Below are 15791 nucleotides of genomic sequence, written 5' to 3' on the forward strand. Positions count from 1 at the left end.
GGTAAAAAGTGATATTTTCGACTTCTTGTTAAAAACCAATAGTTCAATTGCTTTGATATTACATATTTAGATACTACATGTAGACCTTTCTCAGATTTGTTCATTTCGTGATGATATCTTCGATTCTATAATTTTGGTGAATATTTTTGTCATTTTTGGTAAAAAGTGATATTTTCGACTTCTTGTAAAAAACCAATAGTCTGATTGCTTTGATACTATACATATTGTTCATTTTCTAAGGATGTCTTCAGTTCTTTAATTGAAATGTGCATTGCTAACAGCGGAGCTATCTCAGCCGATAGGCTGCTTATTTATGATTACCCTATTATTACTCCCCATTAGATGAAGTCCAAAACGAGGACATTATGTTTTGAAGTTACACCATATTTTTAACATGCTGAATACGTTCTTTATTGTTTATAATTTACAAGTCAATAAAAACTAAGGGACTATGTTATCTAGTCACAGTGAGAAAAAATAAAAAGACACTGGTTTACAATATTAAGCTTGTCATGGTTTTCATATATACATTAGTCTTATTCAATTAGTTTATTCATTTTCAGTTGAAAAGCCAGCTCCTAAATTACTAGTTGTTGAAAATGATGGCATAATGGAACAAGATGTAGATAGTGGAAATACAAATATTATATCATCAACAGAAGAAGTATTATTTGTTGGATATATTTTCCATAGTTCTCAACTGTTATGGGTGGATGCAGACACAGTTTACCTTGATAGCAAACAGGTTTGTGAAAAATTCCGTAAACCATTTTATGAAACTACATTTTTTTAAATTTACATTAAAACATTTTAGCTTTGAGCATTTCAAACATTCTTGTTTTAGGTATGAGTGATGTACTATTCAAACACATCACATCTAAATACTGCCCTCTAGTGGTGTTTAATATGACTGATGTTTCTTATTTAATAGTTGGTGAGTGGATTATCTGTGCCACAAGGCTTTGCTGTAGATTGGATTGGACAAGCAATATACTGGACACAGAATGACAATACTGGGGGCAGCATTCATTATTATAATCTCAATAGTATTGAACAAATTAAAACAACAGAAATTGTAAAAACTGTTGTTGATGTGGGACAAATTGTTGTGGATCCATATCACAGGTAGTGTAATTTTAGTTTATTACGAGGATACTGCAAAGTATGCACGAAGACAGTACAACACTATCCTCGTAATATCCTTATTATACATCTTTTCCTCCCAAGGATACATTATGGGAATGCCGAAATCAAAAATTTTTAGGACAGTTTTAGTGAACTTGTTTGTTTGAGGTTTTTATTATTAGAAGATGCTTATAATATGCACCTAATCGTTCCATATTTGGAATATGCATTTCCTAATATGGTAGGATGCAAATACCCATAAATACCGCAAAATTATGGCACACAGTGACTTATGGCATTGCAGTGACAGATGTATAATAGCCATAACAATGACATGACATGATAATGATTTAAAGCAAGGAAGTCGTCACTTGCGAATGCGACAGGCGGCCATAGCATGTCAGTTTTACAAACAAACATCTACCTGTGAGCCAATGTTTTAATGTTAATTGTTATCGTTGTTTAGGGCTCAATTTTCAATATGTGTACAAATGACAACCTCCTACACTTTCATTTCAATTTCTACCACATTGTGTTACAAGCAATACATAAAAATATAAAAAAAATTAATCCATTTTCAGTAAATAAACACATGCAACAGTTTTCTTGACTGCCAGATCTTTTGTTTCTGGTGTCCGTGCTAGTTTCTCTGTTTGTCTGTGTGATTATAATCACCACATTTTGTCACTTCATGGACATTGAAATTGACATACCCCGGTACTAATATTTGCATGGAGTCCTTTGGTGGACATCTAACTGTACTGAACATATAAATCAGTAAAACAACAATAGTAAAAAAACAATTTTCAAGTGCTTGTTATACTTTTCTTGCTGTCAGCCATAATTCTATGTTTTCTTTGTATATAACTATGTAATTTATATGTACTGTTTTTATCATCCATACGTAATGGCAGCCATAACTTATGGTTATACATGTATGTCTTATTTATTACTGTAAAAGTATAATATTAAATAATCACTATATTACAGTACAATATTGTGGATAGAAGAGACAGAAATAAGTGTTCAACTCATGAAATCAGGTCTTCACGGAGAACGACCTGCTGTAGCTTCAAATGGACGAAGACACAGAGACTTATCAGAACATTGTAATTGCCAAGCTAATATAACTATAGGTCATGTGTTTACCATTGACCAATCAGATGCTAATAATCCATGGTTATATTGGTCAGATGGAAATGAGGGTCATTTGTGGAGGTCAGATACAGCCATCTGTCAATGTCAAAAACTGTTTGATGTAAATAGTCATCCTAAATCTGGTACGCCATTCATTCATTCATTTAAATTTAATTCCTTTAAATTGTTTCATTAAAAAGTCATTATGAATAACTTATAATTTGTTTCCAAGTTCTAATTAAGTGATTACTGTCCAACATATATATGATGACCTTCTCTGCCATATGCTATAATCTTCCCACCCTATGTAGTTATCTTTTTATCTTACCCTGTCATCTGCCGCACATCCCCACCCAGTGCTGAAACCTCTCCACATTGGAGGTATGTAAATGTGTCGAAATGGACATAGTGCGAGTGGTTAGTGTTATAGCACTAATTCGGAAAACTACGAGATCTAGTGCTAAAATGGCACTAGATCTAGTGCTAAAACGGCACTAAATCTAGTGCTAAAATGTACATAGTGCGAGTGGCATTGATATCGCGTTGTCAACGACGTCGAGACATCCCGTAATTGTATGAAAATAAATTAATATTTACGTAAAATTGTGCTGCAGTGGGAAAATTGAAAATGTCATTGTCCATGTTTGTCGTAATAAACCTTTGAAACAACGCGAACGGCCGGGAAACTACCCCTGGTAGCTCCATGGACAGTGAAACTGCAGGTCGAACTTCGCCATTTTTACAAATTGTGAATAGATGCACTGTATGAAATGGTATTGTGTGGAAGTTTGTGTTTTCAACTTTGGCGTATGTAAACTTGTATGTAAATGGTGGAATTCAGCATTGATTTTTTTAAATCGCTGACGTGTCGTTTTATTTCTGTTCGTCGCCACACTTTGTATACTCCTCGTCTAAGTCCCGGGTCCCTGTAAGGCTCGAAGGATTTTTTGTGTACGACAACTTGTGAATGGGCATGTCGCCGGGAACTTTACTGAAAGTGAACCGTTGTCTGGTTGTCATGACATTGACCCTTGCGGACATAATCAACCAATGGTAAAACTAAAAGTAGATTCACGCAATCCTCTTGTTACATTGTATCATGAAGGTACTAACAGAATATGATATAACCTCGCCGATTTTTTAACATGACCATATAATATATGTCTAGACAGTTTCTCTGCAATAATATTTTTTAGGAGTCCTTAGGATTTTTTGTTGTAGACTCTCAAAAACTTGTTCTTGTTACAGTTGCTAATAATTAAAAATTAATAATGTGAAATCTGTGAAGTAACAAGTTCATCTGTTGAACACCCTTCACAGCTAAACAAACCCAGTGAGCATGTGTGATGACCCTAGTTTCCTAATGCGCATATATTTTATGGTTGCGTTAAAAAATGGGACCAAGAAATCGCCCAGAGCGATTTTTTGGCAGTTTTTAATTTTTTTTTTTTAAATATTTTGTCATAATTTATCGGACATTTCAATCTTTCCTGACGCCTAAATCAGTCTATTTTAAGTTTGTATTCAAGAGCGTGTTTATTGTGACTAGCATGAATGGGTAAGCTTCGTTTGGACAAAGAACTGTTATCACTGTAAACAATGTTAAATTATTTTTCTAATGAAAACAACTGTATTTAAAAAAAAAAATTTCCCATCAAAATCCAAGTCAAAGGAGCGTACTACAACATTCCGCGTTATGTTCAATAACATTAACATATTTAAATGAGCTATGGTGATTTGAACACGTTGGCATCATCCAGCATTTTGATTGGTTAATTAGCGACCTATTACCTCAACTTATGCAAGAGAAACATGGCGGATACCCTACCGCATCGAGCTTTTATATGCGATCGGAATCATTTGCTTACGATGAAACTAAGTTGAATTTTATTTGAATTTCATAACAATTCAACGAATTTATTTTTTGTGCATTATTATCACTACTGAGTAATAATCAACAATTGTGAAACGCAGCATGTCTGGATTGCGCATCTGTGATCGCTTGCTGCTACGCAATGCAGTTGTGTTCATTTTATTAGAAACATCCTTTAAAATATACTTTCGTTACCAATAAAATAAAAACAAATATATTTGAAAAATGACACTGGTGACACTGTAATGAAATTTCAGGCGGGCTACTTTTTAATTCAGCAAGAATTATTAATTATTGTTGTTAATTTCATACGTCTAGAGTTGTCCAACTGATGGCTTAGAAAGACTGTGTAGTTGGATACAATGAAAATGGAAGTCCCCAAAAAATATTTGATAATTATTTTTTGAAATTTTGAACCCCAAATAAGTGCCCAACAGCCGTGAAATCCCCAGGGCGATTTTTCGGATGGGCGAATTTACGACAGAATCCGGTATTATATAAAGAAAGTACATGTATTATTATGGACATCTCGCGCGTATTGCCGATGTTTTATACTGTTTGTAGTTTGCATATGAAAGTGGTTGTTGATGCCCCTCCTATTATTCGACGTCGTTGACAATGCGATAACAATGCCACTCGCACATTTTAGCACTAGATCTAAGGCCATTTTAGCACTAGATCTAGTATTTTTTCGGATTAGTACTACTAGCACTAACCACTCGCACTATGCTCATTTCGACACATTTACATACATGCACATTGTGCTATGCTATGATCTGCCTGTCCTTACATATACAGGGCAAGCCATGTGTAGTTTAACTATGTTTTTAATTCCAGGACTTCCACCAGATTCTCTGACTGTTGATCATCAATCTGTATATTGGACTAATGACATACAAGGACTTTTGAATAGTGTGGACAAAGATAGTGGTGACAATTTCCAATCCCATGATGCAACAGGAATTTCTGTGGTTCTGGCATATGGCAGTAATCTACAACCAATGCCAGGTATATTACCGGTACTATTATTAGTTAATTTACAGCAAGAATAAAGGGCTACTAGCATAGTCAATGTCCATCTGTCTGTGGGTAAATAGCATTAGCAGTTATCAATCAAACTAAACATGTTATTGAAGAAATGTGTTTGATCCAGTTGTAATTTTGTTAGTCTCTGTTGGACAAAGTCTGAAACATAGACTTATGTGTTGGATTCACTCTGTGCATTTGTTTCCCTATCAGACATAATTTTTCAGACATACCTGGACTGACTACAAAGTAAAAAAATATTAAAAATGAGTTGTATGTCTACTTCAGTTATTTTGGATTTCAATGAAATTTAACTGACTTGCAAAAATGTGAACGGGTCATCAATCGTTTCTCAGCCATCGCTAGACCGATATTATTGAAACTTAGTAGGAACATCATAGATAATAGATTACTGATGTGCATCTATTTGTTTGGCCATCTGATTCCAAATGGGTGACTGGTGGCCATTTTTTTAGTCCGCGTTCGGACGCAGTCCGAAAACGAGGACTTATGTTTTGACCTCCGTGTGTCTGTGCATGCATGCGTGTGTGCACGCGTGTGTCTGTGCGTGCGTGCGTCCAGACCTGTATTTTACAAATGCCTGGACCAATCAAAATCAAACTTCACACATACATCATACATGATATTATACATATGCACGTCAATTTGTTTCACGATCTGATTCAAGATGGCCGAATAGTGGCCATTTTTGTGCTAAAAATCATAAATATCAAGCATTTCTCGGCTGTTTACAGATGGATTTTGTTCAAACTTGGTATATACGTTAATTTGTTTTACAATCTGATTCAAGATGGCCGACTGGCGGCCATTTTGTTTTAATTAATGTGGTTCTTGTGCCATATGTCTGACTTGCTTCCACTGATTATGTTCAAATTTTAAATATTCATTATACATCATGTCATAGATAGACAGATATATTGGTTTGACGATCCTATTCAAAACAGTCGAATGGTGGCCATTTTTGTGCTAAAAAATCATCAAATTATCAAGCATTTCTGGCATTTCTGGATGGATTTCGTTCAAACTTGGTACATACATTAGACATTATGGGTTCCTGAAGCACATCATTTTATTTGTCAGATCAGATTCAAAATTGCTGTCTGGCGGCCATTTTGTTTTTGTAAATGGGCTTCTAGACCCATATCTCTGACCTGCTTTGACCTATTATGTTCAAATTTTAAATATTCATTATACATCATGTCATAGATAGACAGATATATTGGTTTGACGATCCTATTCAAAACAGTCGAATGGTGGCCATTTTTGTGCTAAAAAATCATCAAATTATCAAGCATTTCTGGCATTTCTGGATGGATTTCGTTCAAACTTGGTACATACATTAGACATTACAGGTTCCTGATGCATGTCTTTTTATTTTTCAGATTGGATTCAAAATTGCTGACTGGCGGCCATTTTGTTTTAATGCTTCTAGAGCCATATCTCTTAAATGCTTTGGCTGATTATATTCAAATTTTATACATTCGTTATACATCATGTTATATATATATACATGTATTAAAAATGGCTGATTTTGAATGCTGTTCCAGAGCAATATCTCTCAATATGGACAAGTACTTGTTTGACAATCAGATACAAATGTCAATCATTTTAATGTTAAAAAATCATATTCCTGACATGGTTATATTCCAGCTATATTACTGTAAACAAAACTATATATCTTAAATTTGATAACTAACGGGGACTGTGCCATGCATGGCTTGTTTTTTTAAAAGTTGTCTATCTATTCCTGTGATGCACTTTTACAGATTTTGTTTAAAGTGCCTGTGAAATGGCTGCTATTTTCAGGCCTAAAATTATCCATTGATACATAAATATTATTATTTTTTATGTTTCTAAGCATGAATTATTTTTTTAAGTGAAAAAATGTGTTTTAAACTCAATCTACGGCAACTTTATTTTTGTGTATTTTAAAACGAGGCTCCTCATTAGCTTCTTATTTGCAAACAGAAATTCCCCTTGTGACGTCAGAAGGGGAAGTCGCATGGCAGCTTGCATTGCCGATACGTGTAAATAAGGCAAATTTCTTGTGCAGTTTTCTCGTCTTAGACTAAATTTTCACTTATGTACTTGTTCGTCAAGGAGGAATGGACCATAATGAACACATAGTATCACTTTTTGTTGCATGGGGTTGAGTTAGATGCAAAATATGTCCGTTCTGCTGTAGGTGGTCAGCGTGATCGTCACCGACACTGACACACGTTTGTAAACTGTTGCTGGACAAAATAGAATTTGACGTCGGAATTATCTCGTTATTTAGCAGGTTACTAGGCACGTCACTACACTGTTGTATTTCATCGATCGTCTGAGTAAAACTTTCGAAATTAAAATAAAAGAGAACATATTTTGACATTCTAAACATTAGACTATAGTGATCACTATAAAATAATTAAAAAAACGACAAATCACAGTTACTAAATAAATGACAGCTGCGTGGAAATAAATTGAAATTTTGTTGAAATAGGTGAACGCGTCGGGTCACAACGAGGGCAAGTGCGTTAAAAGTGGCGTTTAATTGGATAACAAAAATAATCAAGATCGACACACATACAGATAAATTCAGAGTGGATTCGAGTTAGCGTGATCCATGGCGTGATTGTCATAATTAAAACATCATATTAAAAATTTATTTGGTGAAAACACATTGACCAAGCCCGAATTCTTATTTCATAAATTATTACGCAGATCAAGCTGCAAGCATGGAGGTAAAAAAAGAACAGAGGTGTGAATTTGACATTCAACACCAATCACCAAACAATTCAGAAACTTTTAGCCTTCGAAAATGAAAACAATTAGCAGTTTGTAAGGGCTGTGTAATTTCCTGTTTGTCCGACGCTTCGTTTTCGTGTCACTGTCAAAATTCAAAATTATTGCTACCTTTTACTTAACAGGGACTAAATGGTCTCTATAAAACGATTACCAGGATCGCAAAAAAAGTCAACTCATTTGAAACACTTGCCGGACGTCTCTCTCTCTCTCTCTCTTCTGAAATCCGCCTCGGTGATCATGGTCCGGAATCTATTTCTCTCAAAAAAATAAAATAGACAAAAAAAAAAGACAAATAACGCCGACCGAAAAATGTATATCGTTTAAAAGTATACTGAATGACCAGTGTTATTACGGCTCAGGGGTATGACTTCCTCTCACATTTTGGCATTTGGTGGTGCACTTTCGGCGAGAGTCGGAAATCCGGAAACAGTCTACCGTTTCAGGATAGGTGGGCGTGGCTACAACACGAGAAATATCCCAAATTTACATGGATACGTGTAATCATTTTCGGCAAAAAAATCAATAACTGCCCATTTCAGTGGGACACAGATCTAAAATGGGCAACGTGAGGGTGGGCATTGCACAGGCACTTTAAATCACATTTTGAGCTATTTTTGAATTTTGGAGGTATGTACGGTACCCTCTAGAAGGCATTTGAGACCAGTTTTGAGACTCTCCCACAGAGGAAGATGCCATTTGAGACCGTGTTTGAGACCGATTTAGAGACTCTCTGATGCCACATAGACCGGGAATGAGACCGTGTCTGAGACCAGCTTTAGAGACTCGCGGATGCCCCGCAGACCGGAAATGAGACCGTGTCTGAGACCAGCTTTAGAGACCGTCAATTCGCGCAGTCTGATTGGACAACCATCTGACATCAGAAATTGTATTCTACTCTTTTCACCATGAATTTAGGAACGGAAAAATTGTTGATAGATTTGTTAGCGTACGAGAAAATTAAAACGCTAAAAAAAGAGAAAAGAAAACGTGACAACAACATGAATATCTCATCTGGAGAATAGTTTGACGACATACAAGACTTTATTATGATTTAGTGTATTCTGAAATATGAAGCTGGGAATATTTAGTAACTGTGTTAATTGTTTGTAGCAGTTGACGTATTCGTTAACAAACCCGACATCATCCAGAAAAACAGGCGCAAAATTCACCCAGTTAGCCAGTTAACGGGTAGTAACAATGGTCTGTGGCCATCGTTAACGATCGTATTTGAGTTGCAAGTGTTTCTTTATTTGTCAATGCTAGGTTGGGGCGAAAAAAAAGATTTTTAGCTCCATGGGTGAGTGGGAGTACGTCATAATTTAGAGAAAAGTTCCGCGATTTGCGTGAGTACTAAGTATCAACAAAGGTGCGTAAAACCGCAGCTACCATTGGCTGGCGGTGCCCAAAAAAGGCGGCGTCCTGGCAACCAGGGAGACGGCTGTTCATTTCCCTTTAGCTGCAGGCCTGCTTTAGCTGTATTAGTTCTTGGCGCCAATGAGCAACGAACGAGATTACGTTTGTTGAACGTTGGATCGCACGAGTTCCTGTTAAGCGAGTTAACGTGTTTTTACCGATGATAACTACACTTCTGTGATTATTTCAACGCTGATATGCCCATTCTCATTTTAACGAAACATATTTCTACTGGTTTATACTTCGTGTCCATCTCTAATTTTATTTATACAAGTTAAAATGGTTAGGTTGAAGTGCTCGGGCTCGTATTTCTATTTACCCCTAAACCTTAGACCCAATACACAGCCCCTCTATCCCGGTCAAGCAACGCCAACGCCAGACATTTTTTTTTTTTTTTTTTTTTTTTTCAATCTGGGTTGCGGTTAAGCAAACCTCTTGTCCACGACAGGGATAGAGGAACTCGTCACAAAACATGTACTTTATTTCTCCACATATTCTATGAATTCGTGTTTATGGTTTATCTCGGAAATGTGTGCTAAATAACTCCGTTACCGAACTACATCAGTAACAACCATTGTACTAGTAGTTTTCGCGTCCATTGTGGCAAATTTAACACCTCTGTGAGGTGTGACTACTTTTGAAGCCTTCTATTGTTTTCACGTAATCGGCGGCCCGTGACACAGGAATCACCACATGGTTTCACCATGGAGGTAATAAGAATTCTTATTACCTCCATGGTTTCACTGACGTAAAATAAAATATTTCTATGGTAAAAAAATGGTGTGCGTTAGGAAGGCTTTTTTATTATTTATTTAAGTGGGTATATCAAACAGTTTTTTCTATAGTTTGCGTAGAACCGTGATCACAGGAAGTGCTATTCGCACTTGGTACTCGCATATGGTACTTTTTCTGGTCATGCATTCAGTAGATGTATGTTTGGGGACTAAATTCAGTGCAAAATGCATGTACTGTCCAGTTATGGAGTACTATACTAAACTCTAGTATATTTTTATTCCTTCTTTTTTAGTGTATTAATACTGCATACTTTTACTATTATATGTAACTATTCCCTCCGGGGAGTGAGTATGTGTTAATAAATAAATAATAATGATAATATTTATTGCATTTCTATCAGTACAGTAGCAATAAAAGTATAACCAAGTACAATAATAATAATGAAATAATAAAGAAAAATGTAATGTAGTAATTTTTTTACTAATACTAATAAGTTCAATAATAATAAAACTAAGACTAATAATAATAACATTCAAAACTGAATAAATGAAATAAATATACGGGCTGCAGTACCGGATAGTCATCTGCAACCACGTGAGGCAAAGAGTGAATCCCGGGGGAGTGAACAAAGAACTGCAAGTTGGAAATAACCACTTTTTTTCTTTTAGCAATGCAAAACAATCTTATTACTAGTATTATGAACTCTGGTAATAATCTCGCCATGTAATTGTATTAATATTAACGTCACTATTTGCATTTACATGTTTCAGGTTGGACGCGTTCGGTGTCTGGGGTTTTCTAAAAGGTCGTGGAGAAAGACCGACATGGTATATAAACAGGTGCGGGCGGAGTTCATTATTCAAATGAGTCGCCCTCACCCACATCAACAACGGTGACTAAAAGTTCCACAAAACACGAGAAACAGTGATTCATTGCATTATATTTTCTATTTTTCAAACGTGAGTGGCACCATGAATGTCCAGGGAAGCCATAAATAAAAATAGTAGTGAATTTTACGGCTAGAGCATTTACTTTTGCCGGAGAAATGGGTTTCAAAAGCGTTGAGTTTCGAATTTGCCGGCACCGAAAGCTCCACCCACATTGTTTTCAAAATGCCTACTTTGCATATGAGGTGAAAAAACGCCACGAGTGCGTTGTTTGTGTTAGATAATACAATGAAAGGAATCACAGGAAAGAAAACACGCACAAACTTCTTTGCAACGTCAAAACCAGACAGAATATAAAGTGTCTGCTTGAAAACACAGCCGGTGGTTGAAATCAACTTGTCAACGATAAACGGCATTCAGAAGCCGTTCCCAACAATTTTGCCTGTAGTTATGATGTACATAATTCTGAATAAATAAGCGAAAGAGATTCGCTGCCGCCGTGCTAGTCGGTAATGTTCTATCTCATTATTTCCGGATCGTAGCGAGAATGATTATTTTTATAGTGATCAACCACAGTCTCTCTATCCCTCTAGAGGGACTGTGGATCAACGAAGCACTACAATAAGACATTCACGTACAATTTCGTATGCAAAATGAGTAAGGACAGAGTACATTTTGTCGTGATATTGCTCGACCAAGTTTTGCCGTGATTGCGTTTCGGGCATATATCCGATAAAAATGCACATTTACGCATTCTTGCGTTTGACTAGATCGGCATAGTTTGTAATTCTTTCTAGTTTGTCAAAAAATAGACGATAACCTGTGGCTGCGAAAGAAATCTTAAGCAGTTTCACAATTCGTGTTTCTCTGCCTGATGTCCGTGAACGACCTATCAATCATATTCAAAATTGCGTGGGAACCTAGATGATACTTTGTAGCAACACAGTTGAGGGACTGTGGTAGCAAGTTCCAGTATAAATGTAAACAATGTCGCCGCTGATGTTCTTTCGTCGTTGCGCAGCCTAGCCAAAATAATAAAATGAGGCATGGGCACAAACACGTACGTGAATACGATAAAAAAATATTACGACCCGGTAATCGATCGAAGATGCTCTTGCCTGTGAGGTTATGGAAGATAATATTATTAGTAATAATAATAATAATAATAATGCAAGGACAATCAACATAAATATTATTTGATTATACAGTTCTCTTAGTTATCTGGAGCATGGAGGTAAAAAGAGATCCTTTTCTAGCTCCATGTCTGGGGTAAAATGTGGTCGCTCAGAGACAAGAGATTTACTCTACGCAACGTAATTTATGTATGTGAATATATTTATTGAACATTGCAGCATAGATCGTGTCACTTTAGAATGAACTGTCCATACTAGTATACCCGACTTGAATACGGATTCCAACAAGCTGCCTCGTCACCGGAAATGAATTGTTTATTTCACTTTACAGGGCTCAAATCAGTAACTATACACATAAACAAAAGATTAGGACTATAACGATTGACAGTTGCCGTCGTTGAATAATCAGTCAAATTAGAATACTAAGCTCCGCCAAGCCCATGGTTAGTATTCGCCAATAACAGTTCGATGACTTCATTTTTTAATGGTGGAGTTAGTCTGTCTCTTGTTCACTAACAGTCACACACTGTTAACATCTGAACGTGTGAATAATGTCCCGTCATAAATTCAGACAGCCATGGTAAAAAATATATTTTACGTCAGTAAAAATACGTGGTCACGCCTGTAAAAAGGAATTCCTGCGTCACGCGCCGCCGATTACGTAAAAACAATAGAAGGCTTCAAAAGTAGTCACACCTCACAGAGGTGTTAAATTTGCCACAATGGACACGAAAACTACGATGGTTGTTACTGATGTAGTTCTGATACAGAGCACACATTTCCGAGATAAACCATAAACACGAAGTCATAGAATATATGAAGAAATAAAGTACATGTTTTGTGACGAGTTTCTCTATCCCTGTCGTGGGCAAGAAGTTTGTTTAACCGCAACCCGGATTGAAACACACAAAAAATGTCTGGCGTTGCTTGACCGGGATAGAGGGGCTGTGTATTGGGTTTGAGGTTTAGGGCTAAATAGATGTACGAACCTGAGCACTTCAACCTAACCATTTTAACTTGTATAAATAAAATTAGACACAAAATATAAACCAGTAGTAATATGTTTCGTTAAAATGAAAATGGGCATATTAGCGTTGAAATATTCACAGAGGTGTAGTTATCATCGGTAAAAACACGTTAACTCGCTAAACAGGAACTCGTGCATATACGACCCAATGTTCAACAAACGTAATTTCGTTCGCTGCTCAATGGCGCCAAGAACTAGATACAGATAAATGGAAATGAACAGCCGTCTCCTGGTTGCCGGGACGCCGACTATTTTGGGCACCGCCAGCCAATGGTGGCTGCGGTTTCACGCACCTCTGTTGATACTTAGTACTAAGGAACGCAAATCGCGGAACTTTTCTCTAAACTATGACGTACTCCCACTCACCCATGGAGCTAAAAAAATTTTTTTTAGCTCCATGACTCGCCCCAACCTAGCATTGCCAAATAAAGAAACACTTGCAATTCAAATACGATTGTTATCGATGGACACAGACCATTGCTACTACCCGTTAACTGGCTAATTGGGTGAATTTTGCGCCTGTTTTAGTGAATAATACCGGGTTTGTTAACGATTACGTCAACTGCTACAAACAATCAACACAGTTACTAAATATTCCCAGCTTCATGTTTCAGAATACACTACATCATAATAATACAGTCTTGTATGTCGTCAAACTATTCTCTACATGAGGTATTCACGTTTTCTTTTCTCTTTTTTAGCGTCTTAATTTTCTCGTAGCTAACAAATCTGTCAACAATTTTTCTGTTCCTAAATCTATGGTGAAAAGAGTAGAGAATACAATTTCGGATGTCAGAGGGTTGTCCAATCAGACTGCGCGAATTGACGGTCTCTAAAGCTGGTCTCAGACACGGTCTCATTCCCGGTCTATGTGGCATCCGAGAGTCTCTAAATCGGTCTCAAACACGGTCTCAAATGGCATCTTCCTCTGTGGGAGAGTCTCAAAACTGGTCTCAAATGCCTTCTAGATGGTACCGTACATACCTCAATTTTGATGAAAACCATTTTTGTCAAAACAAAGAAAAATTGAAATCTGTTGGTTTACCTGAAATATGTTGAGATTATCAATGGACACTGAGTTTAGATAATGCAAACCTGATATAAGCTTGATAAGGCATTGATAGATAAGGCATTGTCTAAATACCTGTATAAATAACTGCAGTATTCTAAAGACAAATACTACTTACTCATCCTAAGACTGTGTACTGATTCAATATTTTCTTTGTTTGATATAGATCTATCATGTTTGAGCCCAGAACCTTATAACAATTCTATAATAAATGTGTGGTCAGGTCGCTATGAATTGACATTGTCATTGATACCAACAAGATGGCCAGCAGAATGTGTTGGATTGAGTAAAGCTACACTTGTATATACACTTTATTATGCACCTGTTGATAGTGCTACTACTAGTATGACTTGTGATAATGGCCTCAGTTGTAAAACAAAAGTAAGTCATTTTATTTTTAGAAATATTTATAATGCATTTATGTATATCTATGATCAAAATATGTCAAGCAAACAATAAATACAATTTCTGGATTATGAGAATTTTCGGACTGGATTGCAGGATTTAATTGCTTGGATATATTGCTGTACTATTATTTTAGGAGCTTTTATGTACTAGTAATTCATTTTATATTATTACATAAGGGAAATTGAGATTAATACAGTACATGTAGTATTATTCATATGTTAATTAATATATATGTAATTAAAATGACTTTATTGTTTTTGTACATTTTTGTTCAGAATTATTCACACCTAAATTCATGCCAGTATTTTTCAAGCAAAATGTTTAGATGTATTATTGCATTGTTTCAGAGTTTTTATACTCAGTTTTGCCATGCAAAGAAATATCAGCCATCGTCATTTAATCTAGATTCTCAATGGGCAAGTTTTAGTACTTACATTATGTTGTTTCTCAAATGTCAATTCACCAACATACAATACAGAGATGAAGTGTCATTGACAATCACTTAATTTCTCACTAGGTAATGGTTAAGCCATTCCTATCTATGGCCTCCCTACCTAAGGTTCTTTATATTTGAAAACTGAATGACATAATTTTGTTTCATGAATTGTTTTGTATGAGGTCATTTTTAACAAGATAGTTAAATGTATTATTTTTATTGATTGACAATATTTTCAGGAATCAGAGGATACCAACATCACTATAAGTGATCTCCAGCCTTATACTTATTATGTAGTGCAGGTAGCTGTCAGCAATATCTATACACAAACCTCACAACAACTTAGTAAACATTACATGTATGCAACTCAACCAGGAGGTAAGATTCTGGTCACTATTTTATCACCGACAGTCATTCTCCTAATCTTGATATAACTCATTATACATCTAATGCTGAAAACAATAGACAGTTGTCATTATGTGAAAAGCTGTATCAGCATTCTTGAATGTTCAAATTTTTTCTTATACAGGGTAAACTACATGTGTTTCAAGTTATAATAATAATAATATTAGTACATCTTCTCTTGAACTCATAATATATTCAAATATCTGGTCATCACTTTTCAATTCTGTAATATTGATATTATTAATTAACTTTGTCTTTCTGTTTGGTACCTAAGACATTCCATGAAGAAATGTTCTTCATTTTCAATTT

The 15791-nt window shown here is 35.8% G+C and overlaps 1 protein-coding gene across 1 annotated transcript in view; it reads left to right on the forward strand.

The window, feature by feature from the left end:
* The window catches only part of LOC102809437 (proto-oncogene tyrosine-protein kinase ROS-like), a 107468-nt gene that overhangs the window by 47911 nt on the left and 43766 nt on the right, over window positions 1–15791 (forward strand). Inside the window, exons 20-25 of the mRNA XM_085505360.1 lie at window positions 564–745; window positions 932–1125; window positions 2116–2405; window positions 4973–5143; window positions 14400–14614; window positions 15317–15455. Coding sequence (XP_085361486.1) covers window positions 564–745; window positions 932–1125; window positions 2116–2405; window positions 4973–5143; window positions 14400–14614; window positions 15317–15455 — 1191 coding nt within the window. The remainder of the gene's footprint in view (window positions 1–563; window positions 746–931; window positions 1126–2115; window positions 2406–4972; window positions 5144–14399; window positions 14615–15316; window positions 15456–15791) is intronic.

Source organism: Saccoglossus kowalevskii, chromosome 11 (genome assembly GCF_978046115.1).
Source record: "Saccoglossus kowalevskii chromosome 11, keSacKowa6.1, whole genome shotgun sequence".
NCBI lineage: Eukaryota > Metazoa > Hemichordata > Enteropneusta > Harrimaniidae > Saccoglossus > Saccoglossus kowalevskii.